The sequence below is a fragment of the Diceros bicornis genome (genome assembly GCF_020826845.1).
Source record: "Diceros bicornis minor isolate mBicDic1 chromosome 12 unlocalized genomic scaffold, mDicBic1.mat.cur SUPER_12_unloc_2, whole genome shotgun sequence".
Lineage (NCBI taxonomy): Eukaryota > Metazoa > Chordata > Mammalia > Perissodactyla > Rhinocerotidae > Diceros > Diceros bicornis.
Genome location: NW_026690865.1, coordinates 612304 through 638988, shown reverse-complemented (window position 1 = coordinate 638988; position 26685 = coordinate 612304). Strand labels below are relative to the sequence as shown.

General features: G+C 36.9%; 1 protein-coding gene across 1 annotated transcript in view; it reads left to right on the top strand.

Moving 5' to 3' along the window:
• Nucleotides 1–26002, top strand: part of LOC131401632 (phosphorylase b kinase regulatory subunit beta-like) — a 46558-nt gene extending 20556 nt beyond the window's left edge. The window contains exons 2-6 of the mRNA XM_058536891.1: nt 11131–11237; nt 20219–20314; nt 21551–21748; nt 24881–24938; nt 25929–26002. Of these exons, the coding sequence (XP_058392874.1) occupies nt 11131–11237; nt 20219–20314; nt 21551–21748; nt 24881–24938; nt 25929–26002 (533 nt within the window). The remainder of the gene's footprint in view (nt 1–11130; nt 11238–20218; nt 20315–21550; nt 21749–24880; nt 24939–25928) is intronic.
• Nucleotides 26003–26685: the final 683 nt, after the last annotated feature.

Genomic DNA, 26685 nt, shown 5'->3' with positions numbered 1-26685 from the left:
GAGACCTGACAAAGTATAGCATATTTCCTGTATGTGTTATAGAATCTAAATAACTTGAAAGACCCTGGAAGAGGCAAAGACACCAGGTTTTGTGAAAATGGACCAGAGTTTTTATACAGGCAGGTTTTCCTTAGGGTATGTAGACACGGTAGCAAGAGGTTGGGAAAGCTAGGGAGACCCTCACCAATAATCAAAGTAAAAAAAAGTTTACTGTAGGTATGTACTGCTCCACTCTTGGGTAGAGAAGTTGTGAGATAGATGCATGTTTTGTGGAAACCCAGAATTATCTTATGTTCAGTTCTGTTCCTGTGAGGCCCCAACATCCTAGGTCCTTTTTGTCCACTGAAATGTGTGAGCTGTTCTTGGCCCTGAGGGCAAATATCTCTCTGTTGGGATGGAGAATGGAAAAGGCAGGTGTCAAGTGCCCCAGCTGTCTATCATTTGTAAGAGAATCTGGGTGGACTACTCCCTGATCAACTCTTGATCAATGTGTATGTTGACTCTGGCCTTAGAGACTTTCCAGAGACGCTAGATTACAATGAAGAACCATTTTGAGCGGCTATGGTTTCCTCTGCTCTGATTTCTTTTTTTTGTGTGTGAGGAAGATTAGCCCTGAGCTAACATCTGTCGCCAATCCTCCTCTTTTGGCTGAGGAAGACTGGCCCTAGGCTAACATCCGTGCCCATCTTCCTCTACTTCACATGGGACGCTGCCACAGCATGGCTTGACAAGTGGTGCGTCGGTGCGCGCCTGGGATCGAAACCCGCAAACCCCGGGGCCGCCGCAGCGGAGCACGCGCACCTAACCACTACGCCACCAGGCCGGCTCCTGCTCTGATTTCTTGATCAATTCCTTCCTACTGCTTTCTGTCTTCCTGTAATTTCTCAAAGTTTCTGGTCTACTGGTGGGACCTTACCTTGGTTTTCAGTGTTATTATTCTGTCATTCTGAAGGTATATACATTATATTAATTATGTGTGTGTAGGGTGGCAGTTGGGAATATATATTGCCACTTGAGAGGGATCTTGAGATGAAGGCTAGGCTAGATGCACATATTCAGTTTGTCTTATTGAACCAAACATGATGACTAAATTAAAAACCCTATAATCAGGACCATAGCCCACTTAAGATATTGCCTTTATTAAAATGACTAAAGTTTTATTAAATAAGAACTGACCGTAATCTTTGCTTTCCGTAGTTACTTCTGAGAGTGTAAACTTCATCAAATATTTGAAATCCTTACACGGAAGCTGTGACTCCTGACCTGTTGGTTGGAGCCTACCTCCAAGTGCAAGCTTTGAGTTTATAAGAATGGGTACCTATAGCTGTCGAAAAGGCAGGAGGAAAATTAGATTCCAGGAGTAATAGACTCAAGACTCCTGGTTTATTCAACATGGAACTGGCTTGTTGCAGAACTGAGAAATACCTTTTTATCTCTCAAGTTTTAGGCTTATTTAACATTTCATATGGCTATTTTAGATTCCAAATATTATTATCTAGTATAAAAGAGTGCTTTATGTTTTTCTTAATTCTTAAGATGCACAGTAGTCATGAACAGTAATAAGTGTATCATTGAAGAATTATCGTTGGAGCATTGATAGGATTTAAATTCTGTATCTGTACGGTATAATATTAGGTTCTCATTTTAAGCTTTATATTTGAAAAGCCAGGTATAGCAGAATATTAATAGTAATGTAATAATCACAAGAGTTTCAACATGGTAAAAAAGTGCTAGTAGGCAAGTATGTATTTGGTTTTCAAACGGTATCTAATTGTTCTTATCAGTATCGAAAGATCCTGTTACTGCATGTGCCCTTATGTTTTATTTCGTTTCTTTTAGGTCTCTTTTATTCAAAACCTTGTATTTTGTGTAGAAAGAGTTTACTGTGTGCCTGATTTTGGTGTCTGGGAAAGAGGAAACAAATATAATAATGGCAGCACAGAGCTACATTTGAGGTAATTTGTTTATTTCTAAGGGTTTTTTTTTTTTTTTAATTTAAATGTGTGGAATTTGAATATGAATAAAAATCAAAAGTATTAGATGGGAACTGTGGTTTCTATGTTAATTTCATCTCTTTTTTTTTTTCCTATGTGATGCAGATGAAATTCACTTAAAATTAAAGCAAAAGAGTCTGCTCTCAGTGCCCATAAACAGATGCAGGAAAGGAGCAGGGTGTCTTTCCCAGCCTCCCGTGGTGTTAGTACATGCATATCAGCCTCCAGTCCACGGCTTGGCCTTGCTGCTCAGCCAAGTCATTTTCTTTTTCCTCTTGACAATGACACTCTTTGAAAGATCAAGGAAATTAAAATTGCCAAACACCTATGTGTATACATTGCATGTAAAATTCCCTTCCATGTTATAGAGCTGATTTTTGTCCTAATCAGAGATACTTATACTCTTCATGTAAAACTTAACATTCATTGTTTTCTCTGAGAGGTGTGGTCACCATTTTGAGCTGTGGTTTAGGGGGTTTGAATAAACAAGAATAGTTGATAACTTATGTTAGTAGTTTGTAAATTTCCTTTACTCCTTAGGGTTAGGGAAATAGCTTTAATGACTGATTGCACCTTTCAGATGTTGTAAATTTTTGCCCAGGAGGTCATCTTTTAACTAAAAAGTGTAGCTCAGCGAGTCCTATCCATTTCACACTAAAAGATTTAAGAATTTAAAGGTGATTAACTATAGGTCAGTTTACATCATTGAGACTTGAAGTAGAGAAACAGTTTAAGAAACACTGGTTAAGAGGAATCCACAGCTGTATATTTTTTTGGGTAGAAGAACTAATCACACAGAAAACTAAGCCAATATAAGATATAAACTAAGATATAGAAACTGGCTCCAGATCTCTAGCTGTGTATCATCTCCATGCCTCAGTTTCTTCATCTATAAAATGAAGATAATAATAGTTTCTACTTTATAAAGTTTATGTTATAATGATTGAGTTAATATATATGTAAAGCATTTGAATACCTGGCATAAGTGAGCACTAGAATACAAGTGTACTCACACATTTAAGAATATTTTAATAACAAAGATTGAAACAAAAAGGACTTCAGTTAACTCTGGTTAACTAAAATACAAACATTTTTCTGTAAGTTTTATGATTCATATGAGGCATTTTTATAGTACACAGCAGAATAGTAACAATCAGTGAAGAAGTCAGTGAAGTGGAGAAATAATTTGTGGGAAAGTTCAGTTCAGACATTAAACAAATTCTGGCAAATATTAAAAATAGGAAGATAATGTTATATTTCAGCCATAATCCAAATTAAGTTCTCAACATTTTCCAGATTATCAAATTACAAGAAAGAAAGTGGATTTGATTAGAAAAGGTGATTTTTAAAAATTTACCTTTCTAGCATTTATGATTTATCAGACCTTTTATCTGCGTTTTAATAACCGTTTGATACATGCCAATGTTATCCCACTGGCATTATTTTCAGTATAAAATATTTGGAGTAGCGTTTTTTCTGTTTATAAAAAGTGTAGTAAACTCAGAAAGAACCTTGGGTGAAAGATACCATCCTCGAAAGTGAAGGTGTTGGAAGGTTTCTAGTGAAAAAACAGGCTCCAACTTGTTTTCTTGTAACTAAGGTGCTAATCTTTAATTGAACCATTAAGGATTGTATTTCAAGGCTTGGAAGATCATTATATGATGTTCTTTGCTACCTTTTGCATGCAAAATTAATCTTAATTGTAGCAGGCCAATTATATTCAAATGGATGGGTAATGAAGTTTGCCATTAGGTTTGGATGATGGGTTTTATACATTTAACATTGATCTTTTAATTTTCTATGGTATAACACTTTACAATTCTCCATAAGAATTCTAAACATTTTTTGCAAATGTGTCTGACCTCAGATCTCCCCAAGCCTTCTTGGATGTGTCACCTCTGGTGCCAAAAGGGTCTATTTTGACACTGCAGGCGGACTTGGCACTGACGGACACAGTGATAGCGGTAGTCGTGGGAGGCCAGTATCTTTCTGTGCTCAGGCCTGGGTAGTGGAATGTGGAGCTGCTGCTTAGCCTGTTGCTGCTGTAAGACATCCCAGAACTGTCTGTGCCTGGTTGGATTTGATCTTTACTGCTTAGTGCAATACCCTGTTATATCCTTAAGCTGTCCTCCTCATTTCAGACAGCCAGAAGTAGTTTACAGTAACTCTTGCTGTAAGTACCCATACCACCCTTTTTGCCTTCTGGCTTTCTTTGCCGTTCTCCCTCTAGCTGTGTACTATACGGTCCTCCTTAGCAGGAGTCAGAGAAGAGACAGAGCACAATCTGACTGTTGCCTTGGTGCTCACTAGGGCCTTGGCCAAAGCGACTGGCTTGGTGAATGTTCCTTTCTTCCCTTATCACACTGGGCACATCCCTTCTAAGCTGCAACTTGATCAAAGAAGGTTACCACCCCTAGGCCCCCAAAACGCACACATAGTATTCTGAGGTCAGAGCCTCCCTTTTCAGCATCCATTCTCAGTGGTCCTTTAATAATTGCAATCTGTGGCACTGTCCAGTTACAGAATATATTTTATTTAGGTCGGGCAGGGAACATTATTGCCTTTTATACGGGAAGAAACTAAGGTTTAGAAGGTTTAGCGATCTCCCCCCGACTCTGCCTTTAAATGATACACCCCAGTAAGTAGTAGAACCAGAACTGGATTCCAGGTGATTGGCCTCCAAGTCCAAAGTTGTTTCTGCTCTTTCACGTTGTATTTTCAAGTCTTAAAAAGTTTTTCTAAAGTTTGAAAGAACAGTAGGGTATATACTCTTGGTGAAACTGTTATAAGTTTCAAGTATATCTTTGTTTAGTAATCAGTACAGCTTGATTCAGCTTAATGCTTTGATCAGACCCTTCCTGATCTGCCCTTTTCAGCCCCAGGTTTGCTGGTATCCCTTTTAGTCCAAGTTTTTGAATTATTTAGTATTTCTTAGATAAACCCTAGAATTTTTTTCTGAAAGGTGATCTCTTTACATTTATCTGAACCGCATTCTAGCAGCTGCCTCACCCTTTTCAGGGCTTTAGGAAAAGGATCCATTGCTCTAGGCTCACTATGATTTTCTTGAAATGTTTCCTAAGCAAGTGTTCCCTGCTTTCCTGGTTTTTCTGTTGACTTGACTTTCCTCAAGTGACATGCTCCTTTCAGTTTCTCCCAGGGTGTCTGGAACTGTGTCAGCTAATTCTCCTCTTTTCTCTTGTTCAGTCTCTAAGTCTTTAACAAATGCCTATGTATTTTAAAATCCTATATTATTTGATTTAATTACATTTTCCTCCATATATCTTTTTGGTACCTATTTATTGTAGCACTAATTCTTAACCCCCAGAATTACGTATCCAAGTAGTCTTCTCAGCTGCTCCAAGTTGAATTAAAGTATTTTAATCTTTATATTTCCCCTTCCTCATTTATGTGAGGATATTCCTACACCTTGGGACTACCTTTAAACCAAAATTCTTTGTTTTGGAGAAGAGATGAGTCATCTATAAGATGTGAATTGAATCTTCACCAAGACTAACTTTGAATTTTTTGGCTGTTGGGAAGAAAAAGGAAAATTGTACTTAATAACTTAGTAATGTGGATATCTGCCCAAATAGAAAGAAAAGTTTTTGAAACATTAACTCCTAAATAGAACTTTCTATTTAATAGCATAATTTCCTTTTTTACTTTGTTAAATCTAATATTTGCGGTACAAAGAAGACTGTAGAAGCAAAGAGAATTCAGAAATTTAGATCTGATTTTTCAGTTTTTTTTTTTTCATGGTTTTATGTTCTATTCGCTTGGCTTTTCCAATAAAGAAAGCCATCACTAAAATATCAGATAAGTAACCATCATATCACCACTTTATTCAGTTTAAGATGTTTTTAGTGACCATTTTATTCCACACAGTGCTTGTTATTTAAAGTAACTACTTAATCTTCTTAAATCATTTTTGATGTTCCAGTCATTGAACTATGATAGAAGCAACTATCCCTCCGTTCTGCTTCATTTTATATATTTTTGCTGTACTGAACAATTCATCAGCACCCATTAAAACTATAGTCCTGTCAAGTCCTTGCTGTTTCAGGGGATATGATTGGGTGGCTCAGGGAGCTAAAGCATAGTGTTAATGAGCAGGAGGATGTGAATTTAGTTCTCATGCTTGTCAATGAATTTTTTGGATTCTGTGGTGGGTTATCAATCACTGAGTCCAAACCCGTCATCTTTTCTAGAAAAGCTTTGAAATATGCAACAAACCACTTTTATTACAAACTATCTCCCAAGCGAACATTACTTCATTTTAGCCCTGTTAAATGAATGTTGAGGTAACACTTTTCAAGACCAGATTGGTGAATGTTCTACTGGTAGTATTCACCTAATATTAATATATTCAATAACTAATTATAGAGTAATTTAATTTTCTGAGAATGTCTTGTGCTAGTAAAATATTTTTAACTCTTACAACAGTATGTATTATATTTGACAGTAAAATGTAAGATCACATTAGGAGTATGTTTGAGTTTCTAAATAGCTTGCTGTAGCCAGAGATTTAAATAACCAGTGGATAATAAAGTAACATATTTGTGAATTTCAGTTAAGTCCAATTATTTAACCAATTGCATTGGGAAAGAAAGTTAAAAGAGAAAGAGTTCCACGTTTACTCTAGTCCAGGTACAGTGTTTGTTTTTTTTTGTAATGCTTTATTTAGAAGACAATTTCCAAATTCATCCTTTAGCTGTCTTGTTAAAGACAAAACCTTGAGTTAGCTACATCGTGTATCTCCTCCAGTGCAGTATTTCTTTTGGATATTTGCCTTTTGAATAATTTATTTATTCTCGCTTCTCAAAATACTACAAACAGTCTTCATAACACATGTACCTCACACTGTAAGTGGAGGTTTTCTGGTATTACTCAGTTAAATGCATGTAAATGTTTGTGCGTTGGGGGCTATAAGGGAACTCCTAGGACATCAGGAACACATTCTTAAGCAAGAACACCAGTTGACAATGGATGTTTTTGCATGAACTGTCAGAATAGATGACCCTTAGGGGCTCTCCTAACCCTTAGGTTCCAGGAGTCTAGAATTCTTATGCAGGTACTATTTGGTTTCCATTTGGAGCATGCAAGGCTGAGTATGATTGGCCTACTTATTCTGGGTACGTGATAGAATTAGGAACCTGACTTAGGTTCTTTTCTGGTTACCTATTGTTGCCAATAAACTACCCCCAAATTAGAGGCATAAAACAACAACAATATTTTATTAGTATTAACTCTCATAGTTCTGAGGGTTGCTGGGCTAAGCTAGGTGGTTCCTGCTCAGGGTCTTTTATGCATTTTCCGTCAGTTGTGGGTGGGGTTGGAGTCAGCTTGATGGCTTCCTCACTCAGGTATCGGAATGTTGACTGGAACCTTGGCAGGAGCTGTCTGCCACAAGACTTATATGAAGTTTTTTCATATAGACTTCCTCACAACATGGTGGCTGGGTTCCAAGGTCCAGCGTCACAAAAGAGAGGGCCAGGTGGGGGCTGTATTGCCTTTTATGACCTAGCTTTAGAAGTCATGCAGTATAACTTCCACCACATTCTATTTGTTAGAGTCAGTAAGACCAGGCCATATTCTAGTGAGGGGAATAAGACTCCACCTCTTGATGGGAAGACTGTCAAAGAATTTGCAGACATGTTTTAAACTGGCATATATTTTTCGCTTGGACTTTATACCTTCAGGTTCTAGGCCTTGTCATTTCTCTGTTTTCTTTTTCCTACCTTCCTGTGGGTTCTTCAGCATTTTTTAGAATTGCGTATTGATTTATCTGTAATGGTTTTGAAGGTATCTTTTTGTATAGCTTTTTAGCGATTGCTCTAGGTATTACATTATATATATAAACTGAGTGTATCGCGGTCATTATTTCACCCACTGGAGGCAAATATAGAAGCCTTACCTCCATTTATGTCTTGTTACCCTACCCCATTTATATTATAGTTATCATAAATATTTTTCCCACATGCATTTAGAACCCACAGTGTTACAACTGTTGCTGTAATTGTCAACATAATTTATAAAACTCAAGAAGAGAAGAAAAGCCTATCGTGTGTACCCATATTTTTGCTTCCTATATTTTTTCTTCCTTTTTGATTGTTCCAAGGTTGATTGGTTGGTTGGTTGCTTGCAATCATTTTGTTTTGAGAACTTACTTTAGTCATACTTTTAGGGTGGATCTGCTGGTGACAGATTTCTTATTTTTCTTTCATCTGGGAATGTCTTGTGTAAATAAATAAACAAATAGGATATATTTACTGGTATAAGATTCTGGGTTGACAGTTCTTCTGTTTCAATGCTTGAAAACACTTGCACCACATCCTTTTAGCCTTCATGGTTTTTGGTAAGCAATTCATTGTCATTCCATTGTTTTTCCCCTATAGGGAAAATGTTGTCCATGGCTACTTTAAAGATTTTTTCTTTGTCTTTAGTTTTCAGAAGTTTTGATGTGCCTAGCATGGATATTTTTATTTTATTCTGATTGAGTTTCACTCGGCTGCTTGAATCTGTAGCTTTTTGTCTCTTGCAAATTGGGAAGTTGTCTGCCATTATTTCAAGTACTTTTTTTTTTTTAGCTTTGCCCTTTTTCTTCTCTCCTTGAGGGAGTCCAATGACATGAATGTTAGATCTTTTGTTATAGCCCCAAAGGTCCCTGAAGCTCTCTTTGTTTTTTTTTCTAGTCAATTTTTTTCTCTTTTGTTCTGATTGGATAATTTCTATTGTTTTATCTTCCAATTTGGTTATTGTTTCCTCTGTCTCCTCCATTCTGCCATTGATCCTGTCCCTGAGCTTTTAATTTTTACTATTGTAATTTTTCACTTGTAAAAACTTTGTTTACACTTTTCTGTTTCTTAGCTGAGGCTTTCTATCTTTTCAGTTGCTTCAATCATATTTATAATTCCTCATGGAAGAATTTTTATTATGGCTGTTTTAAAATCTTTGTTAGATAATTTTAACATTGCTTTCGTCTCAGTGTTAGCATCTATTGATTGTCCTTTTTCATTCAGTTTGGCTGGGTCTGGTTCTAGATATGATCAGTGATTTTTGATTGAGATGTGGACATTTTGAGTATTATGTTGTAACACCCTGAATCTTATTTTAACTTTCTATTTTAGCTATATTTTTTTGGAACCACTCTGCCAGGGGAAGGGGGCAGGGTCATCACCTCATTACTACTGGGTGGGAAAGTAAGTCTAGGTTTTTCTTTGATATCCAAGATGGAGACTCTTCATTGTTGCTGGGTCTAGTTGGGATGCCTAGTTCCCCAGTAGGCCTCCACTGATACCTCCTTGGCTAGGAAGGATAGGAGTGCCTCATTACTCATTCCCAGTTGGCCTCTACTTACGTAACAGGGAGAAGATACGGCCTCTTTGCAGCTGGGCATTAGTGAAAGTACTGACTCTCCATTGGACCTCCTCTGATGCCATCCCAGCAGGAAGGGTAGGTTCACCTCATTACTGGCGAGCAGGTGTGGAAGTCTAGGCTTTCCGTGTGTTCTCCACTGATGCTGAAGTGTGAGGGGGGAGACTTCTTAACACTCATTGGTAATGAAAGTCTTGGCTTCCTTCTTGGACTTCTCTGACACCACATGGCAGCTGAGAGGGTTGCAGGCTGGGTGCAGTTCCTTATTATAGACTCAATGTAGAAGTCTAGGTTCCCCACTAGCCTTTACAGGAGTGAGTGGGGGTAGGGCCACAGTTTTCTTTTCTTGAGTGGTTCTTCTCTAAATTTTAAATTGTCTAAATTTTGAGTGGTTGTTGTCTATTGTGTTTTGCTAGGCTGTCCTTTTCCTGGTCCTTTGGCTAGAGAGAGCAGGCTTCTGTTGGGGTTTTTTTTAATGCACCTACTGGCATTTCCTGATTTTTGGCTTCTTTAGCTCTAAGTCTGGTATATTGGAGGCAAAAAGGAAACTCAAGGAACTTACCAAGTGTTGTTCCTAGAATCCTAAGGCTCCTAGCCAGTCTGCCTTTCCATCTTTCTGAGCCTTTTTATTTTTGTTATGTGATGTCCAGAGTTTTTTGTTGTACTTAGTGAGAGAAATAGGGAAACTTATGTCTACTCCACTTCCCCATCCATGTATTTTAAAAGGTTTCCCACCTATTTACTATCCTGTAATAAAAGTAATGCATACTTGAGAACATTTCATGTAAACAACACATTGAAAATGTAGATAATGATGATTCGAATAGCTTAGAACAGTGGTTCTCAAATTTAAAGTGTATTTAACCCCCTGAGGGGCTTTTTAACACTGATTGTTGGGCCCCACTCCTGGAAAGGAGTGAGAACTGGCATTTCTAACAAGTTCCCAGATAATGCTACTGCTCTGGGGACCACACTTTGATAATCACTCCTTTAGAGAAATGCTGAAATGATGACAGATCATTAATTTTAAATAATTTTAATGGCATATGCATTTGCTTTTAATAAAAACAGAAAAAATGCAATAAGTAAAATAAACTGGATATTAGATCTAAAATATTTAAATGTTATTTATAGGATGGCAGTCATATTTTTAATGAAATTTGGGTCTTCCCATTTTCCAGCACTATTGTATGTGGCATTTGAGAGGGCAAAGGAGTACGTATTTTTTTATAAACAGAACAATATAGCAAAAAATGAGAGGTATGATGATCAGTTGTTTTGTGAGCATAAAGTAATGCCTATTTTATTGGACTCTAAGCAAAGAGTATTTGAATGGGTATATTAAACCCCACTTGTGGTAAGTGTATGATGTGCAAGAACTTTTTTTAAGGCTCAGAGTTGATGTCAGAAAAGCTCTTTTACATTGATCTGAGCTAATGATGCGCAACCTTGTTATTACTGTGCACATATCATTATAATATACCTTCCTCTAAAGTTCATCTTTTTTTTTTCTTGAGTTAGTGAATATAAATGATACTGGAATTAAAACTAATCCCATCAATAGTATGACCATTTGCCTAGATCAAGGGGAACTTAGAAATATTTTTCCCAGAAGATCACTAACTATAAAAAAGAGAAATTAAAATAGTGAAATGTCAGACTGCGATCTCTTAGACATTATTCTTCCTACAGAAGTTGTTCTAAGTTTTAATAAAGAAACTTACTTGTGAATATTCATCAGATAATGGTTCTTATTTTGTAGCCAGATATATTAGAGTTATAAAGTATTTCCTTTTCTCTTTTAGCTCTGTTGGCTTAGCAAAAGCAGCTCTAGAAGCAATTAATGGATTCAACCTCTTTGGCAACCAGGTAAAAAAAACAGCAATAGTAACAATAAACTGTGATTGTTTTTTTGAATTATGTTTTTAATTAATTTGGCCATTCATTAACCAAGTTGTTCCTTATGATCAGAGAATGTCTGAAATTTATGTGGCAGACCATGGTTGAACAGACTTTCCTTTGAATATGATTTGCCGGTTAAATTTTAGTTTTCTAACTAAAAAACATTGCTTAATTAGAAAAAAAAAAATCTCTTCATAAAGAATTCTCATTGTCTTTGTTCGCTAGCTTTTTCCTCAGGTCTCTTGTTGAGCTTTCACAGTTTCACAGTTTTAAATATTCCTAGCCTTATATATCATATATTTTCCATATTAGTTCTCATGTTGGTTTCAACTTAATGTAAATCTTATGTAGAGGGGAATTTGTGTAATATGTGCAGCCAAAGAATTGGAATTTTTAATCCTAGCTTAACCCTCAACTGGCTGTAATTATATGTCTAAATCTCATTTTCTTCGGGATAAAAGAGAAATCCTAAGGGTTGCCTTAAATTTTCTTAAAACAAGATCTTTAACAAGTTTCTGCACCCAATCAAGTGACCATGGATTGAGTTGTCAATGAAAGGGAATAAAATGTAGGAATACAGGTTATTACTTTGGATCAAGAAGTAGGCTAATTGTCTTTAGCAATTTTTGTAAAGATTCTTAAGATGGGAGGGCAAAGGAAGTTTCCAGCTGATATTATAATTAACCCTAAGCTATTAAAATACTTGGTGGTCTAGTGGTTAAGATTCAGCACTCTCGTTGCTGTGGCCTGAGTTTGTTTCCCGGTCAGGGAACCTCACCACCCATCTGTTGGTTGTTATAGTGTGGCACCCATGTGTTGCTGTGATGCTGAAAGCTATGCCACTGGTATGTCAAATACCAGCAGGGTCACCCGTGGTGGACAGGTTTCAGGGAAGCTTCCAGACCAAGGCAGACTAGGAAGAAGGACATGACCACACATTTCGGAAAAAATTGGCCATGAAAACCCTATGAATAGCATTGGAGCATTATCTGATACAGCACCAGAAGGTGAGAGGATGGAGCAAAAGGACCAGGGGGGGTTCTGCTCTTCGGTACACAGGGTCACTAGGGGTCGGAACGGACTTGATGGCACTAAAAACAACAACCAATTAAAATGCCGAGTCAGTAAAAATATGTTTTAGGAAGTTATGCAGATATGCAAAAGGTAACATGTTTTTTGTTATGGCAATTATAATGCTATATACCCGAAGTCTTGAATTTAAGAAAGTTTTAAGTTGGAGTGTTATAGTACAACTGCCTCTCTTTCACTCCCTACATCCACAAACTCACTTCTGTTCTCACTCTAACTTCCTCTTGGAGGATGGACTCTGCTTACATCCAGGACATGAAGAATGAAGAATGAACATAGACATGAATGGATTGGGAAGAGGGGAGCAGCACCTTATTTTGGGTGCCCAAGACTAAATCGCCCACTTCCCACACTCTTCCTCCTCTCTCAAGACCTCTGGCTGGAGAAATGGAGAGATCAGAGCTCCTGGGGGTTTGAGGGGTGTGAGCCTATCGAAATCATGATTATTAATATTATGCCTCTCCTGGAGATTCTTGGTGCCTCTGGCACTGATCTCTTGGCTTATGTCAACATTTCTTTCTCACTGGAAGAGTCAACATACTCATGGAAGTCCCACATGTATCCTTCAGTACTTCTCATTTCCTTTTCACCCTTGCCTCACTCTCAGTACATTCATTTAAATTAGTGTGTACGTGTGTATGTATGAATTTGTGTGTGTATATGTGTGTGTGTATGTCTGTGTTTGTGTTTGTGTATGTATATAGGTATTAGATAGATAGGTAGGTGGGAAGGAAGGAAGGAGTATGGCATAAAGGTATAAAGGCATAAACATGGCATAAAGGTATGGCATTGTAGCATTATTTATGATGGCCAAGATATGGAAACAACCTAAGTGTCCATCGATGGATGAATGGATAAAGAAAATGTGGTAAATATATATACAATCATGCGTCACGTTGCGATGTTTTGGTCAACAATGGACTGCATATATGATGGTGGTCCCATAAGATTAGTACCATGTAGCATAGGTGTGTAGTAGGCTATACAATCTAGGTTTGTGTAAGTACACTCTGTGATAGTCATACAATGATGAACAGCATACAGTGTGCCTAACAGCACATTTCTCAGAACATATCCCCATCATCAAGTGATGCATGACTATACAATGGAACATTATTTAGCTATGAAAAAGAATGAAATCTTGACATTTGTGACAACATAGATGAACCTTGAGGGCGTTATGCTAAGTGAAATAAGTCAGACAGAGAAAGACAAATAGCATATGATCTCACTTATATGTGGAATCTAAAACAACAAAACACCAAGCACATATATACAGAGAACACATTGGTGGATGCCAGAGGTGGGGGGTGGAGGGTGGGTGAAATAGGAGAAGGGGGTCAAAAGGCACAAACTTCCAGTTATAACATAAGTCATGGGGATGTAATGTGTATCATGGTGACTATAGTTAATAATACTGTATTGCATATTCGAAAATTGCTAAGAGAGTAGATCTTAAAAGTTCTCATCACAAGAAAGAAAATTTTTGTAACTATGTACGGTGATGGATGTTAACTAGACTTATTGTGGTGATCATATTGCAGTATATACAAATATTGAGTCATTATGTTGTACACCTGAATCTAATATAATGTTATACGTCAATTATACCTCAATTAAAAAAAAAAGAACGGCATTGTATTTGGAGTCAGGAGACTCACTGTATGCTCTGTACTCCCACCAGTGAGTTCTGTGACATTGGATGGTTGTTTACCTGTCTCGGCTTCCTCATCTAAAGAAATAGGGATAATGATACTAGGACCTAACTCAGAAGGTTTTCATGCAAATAAAAAGCTTAGTATAGTGCTTGGCAAAGATTAAACCCTCAATAAATATTATCTCTTGTTATTGTTAATGAAGTACTGGTAATGTTAAAGAAGGGAAATGAAGAGATTGGACTGAAAAGCCTCTAGAGAGTATCTCAAGGAGACTTAGAGGAGTCATGGACTAAATCAATAGTGTTACAGCAGCAGTCTGGAAAGATACAGGTCTTGCTCGTCTGCCTTCCATGGCATACCAAGTAGTGTGCTGAATGGAGTTTTGTGTCTAGGTTGGACGTTATAAGGTATTGGTCAGCTCTTTTTTGCAATCGTGCCATCTCCTTTGATGTCCCTGAGTCTTAGTGTATGTTGCTTATGTGTCTGGTATATATACTACATATATGCCTCCACCTACATAGAAGCCCACACGTATACATGCTACCTTTCCTAACTACCCATCTTTCAGGGCTCTGTCTTCAGCCTACTTTTCCCAGGAAGCTTTCATAGATCTCTTAGCCATAACTCTAAAAGCACTGAATTGCTCTACTATACTTTCTGATTCTGAGTTATAAATATACTGCTAGAATTGTTCCTCAGCCATAATGTCTCAGTCTTGGCTGCACAGTGGAATTATTTGCAATACTGATTGCTGGGCTCTACCCCTGGAGATTCTGATTTAATTGGTCTAGGGGGAGACCTTGGCCTTGAGATGTTTCCAACTGCCCAGGAATTGTAATGTGCAGCCAAGGATGAGAATGACTGCTCTAAGCAGAGTTAATATTGACCTTGGTTAGCTCATGTCCATTCCCAGCAGAGCTGTGTGCCAAATGTTTGCCGAGTTGACTATTCGTTGAGTATTTTGGATGGAAATATAGACAAATAATGTCTTATTCCTTTAGCCACATAGATGTCACATGTTGCAAGTGGAGCTCTCCATGTTCCTTTTTTTTTGGATAATATCAAACAGTATCCTAGTTTTACCAATTCCCTTTCATTTTTGTTTCTGATGTGGAGAATTACAGAAACCTGACTTTGTTAATGTTAAAATTCCCACCTCTACAGCAAAGTTAAAAATATACCTGCTAAATAGTAGCACATTTAAGAGTGCATGTGATCTTTTCAGTGTTTAATCATTTTATCATATTGCTCCATGTACTTCAATGGGCTGTGGTCTAATTAAAAGTCAGTGGCTGGGAAAAGAACTGATATAACAAAGAAATGTTTTTATTCAAATGAAAACCTATAGAAACCTCCTCAAGATTTGAGGGATTTCAGATCAGATGAATATTCTCAGCTATTTCCAAAAACTGTTGATGTAGTGTTTTAGAAGACCTGATCATGTGTCTTTAACTAAATTAATTTAGAGCTTTGAAAAAGTACACCTATTGATCGCAACTCAGACAATCTTAGATCTTTGGAGCTGGAAGGGCCCTTCTCTCAAAATGAGTGGTCACAGAGTTAAGGTGGCTTTTCACTGGTCATGCAACTAAGAGGCAGAACAGGAATTAAACCAAAGCCACTTGGGAGTGAATCTGGAATATCAACTATTAGTACAGGAAATCTTAAATCTTGAATGCTTTCTACCTTTAGAGGTGAGAACTGTGCATTTGCTTTTGAAAACTTTTAAGCCATTTTCTGCTTTTTTAAAAAATTTAATTTTTTTTATTGAGGTGTAATCGACATATTAGTTTCAGGTGTACAACATAATGATTCAGTATTTGTATGTATTATGAAATGATCACCATAATAAGTCTAGTTAACATCCAAACCCACATGTAGTTACAAATTTATTTTTCTTGTGGTGAGAACTTTTAAGATCGACTCTCCTAGCAACTTTCAAATATGCGGTACAGTATTGTTAACTGTAGTCACCATGCTGTATATCACGTCCCCATGACTTATTTATTTTATAACTGGAAGTTTTTACCTTTTGACCACACTATTTTCTTCTTAATTGTTGAACTTCTGAATGAGACATCCACTTGGCAAACAGCATGAAAGGCTTGCCTTTTGCCCTTTTTGTGCTTCAGTATATGAGATAAGACAAATGTTAATTTTTATTTTTATGGAAAATTGTTGGGTGGAATAAGCTTTTAGCTTTGATAATGGTTATTATGTGTTCTTACACTTCCTTTCTTCTTTTTTTTAAAATGTCAGACTTGTCTTATTATTCAAGGAAAAAACCTTATCCTTTAAATCTTCCCTTTGAAAGCAAGTTATTTTTCTTTGGCAGAAAATATCTAAGAAGAAAATGTGATAAAATGGCCTAATGTCTTTAGTGATAAGTTTATAATAAAGGCTAATTTGGAGCATTTAGAAACATACTCATCAATATGAGAATCACATATTTCATCATACTTTCAAATATGTTCTCTATAAATATAGTGACATATATAATATTTAAGTGATATTTGACAATATTTAAATAATAATTTTTAAATAAATTATAATTCACACTCAGCAAATGTCATAGACATGCTAAGCAACAGTTTTATGGTTCCTGGGTCTGAGTCTCAGCTCTCCCCTTTCTGAAACCCTGAGAATTACTACTCAGGTTCATCTCGCTCTGTAGTTGGAAAGTTCTTTTAACGCATGTGAGTAGAATCTTCTGTAGAAAAGAGAAGCATGGCTTGTGAGAGGGGCTGCTGGAAGCTACTGTTGGGCCAGTAAGTCAAAGTTGACTGTTTACATGCCCATTGCCACCACAGCCATGGTGCAGAGGGGTAATTCCCATCAGTAAATATCCTTTCTGTAAGAATCCTGCTCTCCAGGCTCTGCCACGGAGCTCAAGAACAGCTTAATGCTGAACTAGGGAAGAAAGTCTCCTGCTCGTAGTTCTGTGGTATGATTTTGCGTTCAGAAGAACAGAAATCATGTGTAGTAGATACACTGAGTGGGTTCATCTTGTTTTATGCTTTGATGCTATGTGGCAGCAAGCCTATTAGCTCAGCTTCAGAGAAGTGATTGATGGGGTAAAGGCAGGCCCAGACAATCCTTCAAATCATTTCCCTTTGAGTTGAGACTAAAGAGATCAGCAGTGTCTTATGGTCATAGATGTCACCCTTGGCTTTAGGTACCATCTCAAAAGTGTTTGTTGCAGTCATGGAGTCTGGGGTAGATGGTTCAGTGCAGCTCTTCCCCACCATTGGAACTCAAGTCCCCATGACAGTGGTTAGGTTGAATCATCTTCTAGTGTATTTACTAGAAAGTAGTCATAGAAACTCAGTTTGGGAATACAGTTTGAGCTATCAGTCTTAAAATATGCTCTGTAGGTGGAGTCAGGATATGATGGTAGAGTTGTGATAATTTCAGGAAATGGAAGATGAAAATAAAATATACAGTGTTAATCAGATACTTTGGAGTGACATATACATATAAAACATCCTTTCATATTCCTGGTTTCGATTGGAGAAATCACAATACTGACAAATGAGCTGAGGCCAGAATCTAAAAGGTAATGACTAGAGAAATTGCTCATGTTATGCAGAGCATTCAAAGCAATGCAGACATATCAAACTTCCTTTGAAATTTGCAGGCATAAAATTAATGTGTCTGATGATTTAAAGTTGGTGATAATTAATTCCATAAGTAGGGTCTCCTTGATGACTTTCTTAAAAATTTGCTTCTGAACAGGAATAGGTGCCCATGGTCTTAGGTGAATTTTATCTTCCTGTGAATCTTGGCCCTATGCCTAAGCATGGTATATTTTTTAAGAGGACAGCCACACAATATAGTTAACTAGCATTTGCTCTCACTGTTAAAATCCAGTAATATTATGAAATTATTTTTCTCTTTGTGCATATTTCTTAGAGGCTGGCAGAGGAAGAAACCTGAACAAATACTTTGATGAATTTAGATAAATAAACCATTTATTCGTGCCCAGAAAATAGAAGTTGGCTTGTTTATATTAATCAGATAATGGCAAGAATTGCCAAATTTGCTATTTCACTTCATTATTTATAAATTACACTAGTTAGATTTTATCTTTTAAAAATTCAGTTCAAGGCAGTCTTATTTGGCATGCAATTAACTTTATTAATTATGAGCCTAAGGATAAATTATAAGTCCTGTTATTTTGTGTATTCACAGGCTCCCAACATCTCGTACCTATTCATTTCTCTGCTGTTTGTTCTAACTACCCTGCCTGCTCCCCTTCCCACAAAAATTCAGATCCTAGCTTTGGTCCTTGCCTTCTCCATGAAGTATCCCAGGTTCCCTATTTTGCTTTTTTTATGTTACCTTTAGAGATTTATTATCATTATTATTCTCTCATCTAAGCCACTCACTTGGTACATAGGCCCATATCTTGGTACATCGTCATGTATTGCCTGCCATGTGCAGTCCTTTTGTTTTGTTTAATATTCATCTGGTTAGGACTGATTATCACCTGGGTCAGCTCCTTGAGAGCAGAGGTCAAGTTGTATCTTGTTTTCCTCAAAGCAGAGAACACATCACTCTGACAGTGGCAGATACCGCATGAAGCTTTGTTGAATTCAATTTTGTCAGTGGATATGAAAACTAGGGAATTTCAAATAATAGAAAGGACAGTTTAGCGTTAATCTGGTTGTAGAATGACAGCCTCACTCATTTCTTCTTCATTTATTAATTTACTCGTCAGAGTTAAAACAGATTTAAGAAATGATATTATGAATGAGAAATCATTCTATTTTTTTTTTTTTGGTGAGGAAGATCAGCCCTGTGCTAACATCTGCCAATCCTCCTCTTTTTTTGCTGAGGAAGACTGGCCCTGGGTTAACATCTGTGCCCATCTTCCTCCACTTTATATGGGACGCCGCCACAACATGGCTTGCCAAGCGGTGTGTTTGTGCGCGCCCAGGATCCGAACCGATGAACCCCAGGCTGCCGCAGCGGAGCATGCGCCCTTAACCACTTGCACCACCGGGCCGGCCTGAGAAATCATTCTATTTTATGAGCTAATACTCATGTATGTACATGGGTTAACAGGGAAAATATACATATAGTGAGTCTGATATTTGGAGGTAGGGCCTAGTACCACTAGACGTTGAGTTTCAGTCTAGGTGATTGATTTGAGGTATTTTAGTTTCAGAGTGAATGCGTCTTTGAAGTTGGTGAGAATTAGAATGATAGTTCTCTTCTTCCCTTCCCCATGTGTTTTTCTGAGTATTCTCTTATAATGGAAGCTGTATTTGTATTCCAGTTTCATTCTCTGTGTTTTCAAAATGTTTAGCTCCCCAGTAAAAGAACAAAGCTGTGTTTACTTACGGCTATGCTCGTAAATATGGAAAGCACTAATGGCTAAATATTAAATTTTTTTTAACTTGGTTAGCAGACCAATTGACATTTTTTGTTACACCTGTCTTTTTGTTCAAGTTTTTTGGCTCTTACTTGAAAGATATTTTTTATTGTGGGAAATTGTATAACTTAGTGGTTAAGGTGTGGGCTTCTGTGTTAGAGACTTGATTTTGAACCCGTGCTCTGTTAAACTAAGATTTAGCATCTTTTTCAGTAAAATGGGGATAGTAATCCTCTATATATGGGGATTAAATGAGATAATCCACGTGAAGCATAAAGCACAGTGCCTGACACAGTGAATATTAGCTTTTATTTGCATTTTTATTATTTGAGATTCTCCTGTCTCTATATTTTAATCAAGTAGTTTTTATATCTATAATTCTAGATTGTATCTAAATTTGCTTAGTTTGATCATATAATCAACATTCTTTATTAGGACTGTACAATTCAGATTTTGTGAACTCAAATTGGTTCTTGTTTTATTCCTTGTCAAAAATGTGAGTAAACTATTTGTATTTTTATTAACATAAATATCCTTAATTGATTAGTTATCTTATAATCAATACATTTTGATTTATAAGAAGACTGAGGAGAAATAGGGAAATGTAAAAATAACATTTTTTATGATTATAAAATGAATGTTTATTGCAAGAAATTTGGGAAATGCTGAAAGTATTAAAAAAAGAAAATTAAAATCTTCTGTAATGCCACTCTCAATGCAACCAATGTTAGTGTTTTTGTGAAATTTCTTACAGTCAAAATACCCAATGTTCTACAAGTCGTTTTTTCTTAATTTAGGAAATGTTTTTCTCTTTCTCGTTCCAGGGCTGTTCTTGGTCGGTTATATTTGTGGATCTCGATGCTCACAATCGCAATAGGCAAACTTTGTGCTCACTCTTACCCAGAGAATCAAGATCTCATGTGAGATATTTTTATGATAAATTAATATGAGCTATCATTTATGATTGTTATGTAATTTTGTTTACTTTTCTAAGAATGTGTTCCAGAATGTTAGAGGTTGCCAGCAGAGAAGAGAAGAGAGAATAGACTTTGCCTCTCACTTGCCTGGTCTGTGGAGGTCTTGTTCAGGAAGTGAGCAGAGCTGTGGACAAAGCTGCTTTGTCTTTCGAGTCTTTTGTAGAACAGGAGAAACGTAGACCTTTTATTTTTTCAGGAGGGAGTAGCAACATTATACCAAAATGAATTTTTTTGTCACAGAATATTAGAAAAATATTTTTCATAATTTATATTCCTTTTGAATAAAATTATTTTTCATGCTTCTTTTCTCTCATTCGAGTCACAATTTTTTTGGTCTGATAAACTTTTATATGCCTATAGTACGCAATTGTGGATTTTTATAGGGGTTATTTATGGCTCTATTCTTAGAAAACACTCAAAATGGAATAATTTAATTATTTAAAAATAACTGTTTTATAGAAGTAATGCAGGATTATGATAAAAGAAAAACAAAACCCACAAATAAGCGAATAATAATAATATAATATCCACTCGTTATTCCACCACTCAGTTATAATCTTAGGGTGACAACATTTGTGTTTATATGTTTTTATATATTTTTATATACATATATACTTTTCATTTTATAATACTGGGAGAATATTGTTCATAATATTTGATAATCTGGTTCTATGAATGGACATGTTTCCAGATCAATAAATGTTTCTACAATATAAACTTTAATGGCTGCTAATTTACTTATCTAATTGTTGGACATTTAGATTGTTTTGTGTTTTTCACTGATACCAAAAAATTGTTATGAGAAACTAAGTTTTAATGATTAGTTATTGGTGTTAAATTTTTACACACTGCCTTAATTAATATCTTAAAGTTTGAGTCCAGTGTTGAACCTTGAAAATACTCCTTATTGGTGAATAAAGTTTCATCTCCTCTGTAAGCTTCACTAAACCATACCATATAAGCGTCTGTGTGTCCCTTGCAGCACAGCAATCTCACAGTCAGTTAAAGACTTTTATTGACTTATTTCTTGACTTATTTCTTATTTATTTACCTTTTATTATCTATTCCTTATTTATTGACTTATTTTTATAGGCTTTTCATCTCCATGATTCTCCTTGGGCTGTGTTGATCATATCACTGCAGGCACTTACAGTCCCTTCTTTTTTTAATTGCTGCCAGAACACAGATGCTGCCCTGCTCCCCTGCATCACTTATCCTGCATTTGCCCTGGATGATGAAGTTCTGTTTAGCCAGACACTTGATAAAGTGGTTAGAAAATTAAAAGGAAAATATGGATTTAAACGTTTCTTGAGAGATGGATATAGAACATCACTGGAAGATCCCAACAGACGCTACTACAAACCAGCTGAAATGAAGGTATCAAAAACTATTCCATATCAGAGCATAACAGAGTGGTCAAAAGCACCGATTGAGGAGTCAGACTTCTTGGGTTTGACTTCTGGCTCTGCTACTTACTAGCTGTCTGGCCTTGGGCATGTTAATTAACCTCTCTGTGTTAATATTCTTCATTGGTAAAATAATAGTACCTACTATTATTGGTCCTATTATTGAGGTTCTTGTGAGGATTAAATGAGTTAGTATATATAAAAATGCTTAGATCGGTGCTTCGCACATCGTAAGCACTTGATAAGTGTTAGCTCTTACCACCAGTGAAGCCCATTTGCTCATATGGAGCCATATTGATTCATCGGGTGAATAATTCTTCTTTCACACTTTCAGAACTCTGCCTGCCTGTTTCATACCATTTGTCTCATGTAATAGAAAATATCTATTTGTGATCCAATTTTCAATCTGTTAAGCAAATGCTCTTTTTTTTTGTTTCACTTAGACACTTCCCTTTGAAATATAGTCCTCTAAATAATTAGTTTTAAAAAATTTTCTATTTCAAATATACATATGTACCACTATATCTAGATTTATACTAGGTGTTTTTAAGCTGTCCAGAAAACTATAACACCCCCCAAAATGGTAAGTGTGCCTCCACATTGCTGAATACAATTAGTGGGGTAGATTGAAAATTATTTTTGTAAGCATTGTCATAATTTTGACTCATTCACTGAAGATAGGGAAAATCTCATGAATCTGTATATAAAAAATGTCCAGGCAGCATGGTACCTTGTAATTTGTTTGACAATTAAATACTCTTTTAAAATTTAGTATACACTTAGTTTTGCAGAACAGCGAGACACACTATTTATCATTTTATTTAATTTCACAACTGACTATCATTTGGGAGCATTAGGAGCCATTGTATTGTGTACATCTTTGAAACCTTACAGCAGTCTGTTAGATTGGGCCAAAAGATTCGTTTATCTCTTAAACACCTTGAGATGTTTCTTTTCTATTTAATACCTTTCCTGTGCTGATTTGCAGCACTTACATTTGAACTGGACCCCCTGTAACTACCACCCTGCATACCTTCAAGTTTGGATCAGTCCAGCAGGCTCTCTCTATTTCCCACCTGTTGCTGAGCACCACTGAGAAAGGCCACAGCAGTGTGGATAGATGCCACCCCGGATTTAGGACATCCATCTTGGTTCAGTTCTCATCATTGCTTTCACTGCTTGTTAGTTCTGCTATGTGACCCTGCCAGGGACTCCTCTTATAAGCTTTTCAAAATTTTTTCCATTTGTACTCAAGTTCCCAGACTTGACTTCTCACTTTCTACTTGTTAGCCTTACATTTCTGTTTGGCCTCCTCCACTGCGGCTATCCTTCATCCATACTTACCTCCATCTCTCTTGTCTCCCAGAAGTTGCTGTCTGTTCTTCATTCTAAGGCTAACCCTCCATATGTACACCCCATCCTGTTCTCTTTTACTTCCTAGGATTCTTGCTGTATCATTTGTCTTCTTCCCTGATAGATAGGTGTCTGTTTTTATCTCTTTCTTTTTGTCTCCGCATCTTCCCCACTTCTTCCTTTCCGCTGTTTTGCTTCCCCAACTCAAATCAGCTTCTTTTTCTTCACATAAACACAATGAAGTTCATCATTAAAAAAACAAACAAAAAACTCTCCCTCACCACTCACCCCTGTCTGCCTCCCATCGCCTCTCTCTTTGTGGCTACACTTCTGAAAAGCATGGTCCATTCTAGGTGTAGTACCTCGTTTGCCTCTACTCACTCCTTCACCTTATAACCCTGCTCCTCTTCCCAGTACTTCCGGTAGCTGTGCTGGCTTCAGTCAGTTTAGGTCACTGGGTCATAGTGATGCTTTTCTGGCCTTATTTCACTTATTTCCTTGGCATTTGGGTGTCTTAACTGAGTTCTCTTACTTGGAACGTTTTCTGTGACCCCATTCTCTTCCTGACTCTGCTTACTTCTCTCACTGTCTTTGTTAGTCTCCTCTGCAGGTTCCTCTTCTTCCACCTCTTAAATATTACTCTTCTCCTGGGTTCCATCCTTACTCTTCTGCTATTCATGCAATCATAGCTATCACTGTTAACTTTAGTGTCTCTATCCCTAACTCATACTTCTCCCCAGGAGTGCCCTACCAAGTATCCACCTGCCTTCTGGACGTCCTCCCTTGGATGCCCTGCAGTCTGCTTATGTGCGTCTCCCGCTCTTCTGCCCAGGTCGCAAACCTGAGAGTCATCCTAGGCACTTCACTCTCACTCACCCCTCATTGTCACTCACCAAGGCTGACAGATTTAACCTTCCTCTCTATTAACTCCTTGGTTTAGGCTAGTGGTTCATAACCAAGAACAGTTTTGCTCCCCAGGGGACATTTGACAATATCTGCAGACATTTTTTCATTGTCACCACTTGGTGGGTGCTACTGGCATCTGGAGGTAGAGGCCAGGGATCCTACCAACATCCTGCAATGCACAGGATAGCCCCTACAACCAAGAATTATTTTGCCCAAAATGTCAATAAATGCTGAAGTGGAAAAACTGTTCCAGAAATACTGAATTGCTGGTAGTTTCTTTAAGAAACTTTGTGCTTCCATGCATCTGTAGTTTATACTTTTGTTTCTCTGTGTGGAGTTCCCTTAGCTCATCTCCCTGGAGAAATCCATCAAGCATTAGCTGAAGCATCTCTTTTCCTATACACCCTTCCCTGACCCCCTAGGCAGACTTGGGTCTTTCATTCCCTGTGTTTCTGGTATATCACGTATACAGATTTCATCGGGTGCTACAGTTGTTCGTTTACATGCCTGCCTCTCCCCTAGGCTGTGAGCTCTTGAGGGCAGCTTCTCTGTCTTTTTGTCTTCACAGCCCTCTGTCTAGTTGGTGCCAGGCATTACTGAGTACTTCGCAAATGCTTATTGAATGAATGACTACTATGTGTGATGGATTAAATGAATGAGCGTTTGAATAATAAGAGTTCTGAGAAAAATTTTTAAAAAAGAACAATGAAACTACTTATAAATCAGTCCAATTTTGTTATTACTATAAATGAATCTTTTATGTACATCCTAACTATAATTATTCTAATTAATATAATTTTCTAATTAATTTAGTGAAATTTTTAATATTTTATTTTTGTTTTAGCTATTTGATGGCATTGAATGTGAATTTCCCATATTTTTCCTTTACATGATGGTTGATGGTAAGTGAGCTTTCCTCCTGAAATTTAAGCTATAGGATATAAGTGGTTTAAAGAAGAGAAAAATGAAATATGACTCCTTTCAGCTAGCAAAATAGACTGCACACAGTGATGTTAACTGCTCTGCATTTTTGTACGCTACTCTTCTGCTTTCTGAGTGAATATTAAATCATTTTCTGTAAAAGAATTTAAAGAATTAAAGAAATACTTTATTTAAAAAATGATGCAAACATATTTTCATATTTGCAAAGAAGTTTTTTTATGAATAGAAATCACGAATACCATAATTCGTAACATTGTGAATATCTATAATATTTACACATATAAATAGAGATATTTCAATTAAAATTCTGTTTTCGATTCTAAATGCTAACATGACCTTCTAAAATCAATTTCCTGAAAAAATATCACACACGTTTGCATTACCTTTTTCAATTTTATTTTTATCATTTATGTAGAAATTACCAAAATAATTATAACTGGGCTAATAGATTTTCCTAAGGTAAAATTTCTGTGGTGCTTATTGAGCTCAGATGCTGTTGGATTTTATATTTTACGTTTTAGGAGTTTTTAGAGGCAAAATCCCAACCAAGTAAAGGAATATCAGGACCTTCTGACTCCAGTGCTTCATCAGACCACAGACGGTATAGTTGGCTTGTTTTTCAAGAAATTCTTCCTCCTGATATTTCCTTCACATTCCTTTGAAAAGCGTAAATGATTGCTTTTTAAACAGAACAGTTTATTTAAATTGAAAAAAATGAATGAGATCTTGAATGAATTAGAAAGAATAATTTATTAATTTGCTATAATAAATTTGTTTTTATAAAAGGAGTTCATTAGGCAATACAAGGATGGAGACGAATTTAGGTCGTCATGGCTGTAGTAATTGGAAAATAGTTCACTGGATAGGCCCGGGTTCTTCATCTGTTATCTACTGTGTAACTCCACTCTGTGTAGTGTGGCAATAATATAAAATGACTGATTTGTATTCAGGTCACCAGAAATGGTATGTTCAGGTGACTGCTGCCCCCTCCAGAGGGCCAGCTAAAGGCTCTGTCCTAGCCTAAATGTACTACCATTGTCAAGAACATTCTGGCCTCCTCTTTGGAGTTGCTTCTAGGGCTTTTAGCATGTTATTTTGAATGTCTGCTGTGATGCTAAAATGTCATCCTTTGAGGATGGGTTTAATATTTTAGAAATGGTCAAAAGGCCCCATCTTATGAGTAGTATGTTGGTTGCAGTTAAACACTGTCAGGGCCCATAAAAGAACATAACTGATTTTTCTGTATGACTAGAAAACTAGTTATCAAAGGAATTCCAAAGGAGAAGTTCCAAATATCTTTGGGGTTTGGAAGTATTAATAAAATGAGAATATATTCTCATAAGTGAACACCTTTGAAAACATATTTATCTGGAAGTTAAAAATTATGATTTGTTGGGGCTGGCCCAGCGGCGCAAGCGGTTAAGTGTGCGTGCTCCACTGCGGCGGCCGGAGGCTCACCGGTTCGGATCCCAGGCGTGCACCGACACACTGCGTGTCAAGCCATGCTGTGGCAGTGTCCCATATAAAGTGTAGGAAGATGGGCACGGATGGTAGCCCAGGGCCAGTCTTCCTCAGCAAAAAAAAGAGGAGGATTGGCAGATGTTAGCTCAGGGCCGATCTTCCTCACAAAAACAAATATATATATATGATTTGTTAGTAAAAAATGGATGGCTTATGGGCACAATGCATGAACTGGCGGTTACAGCA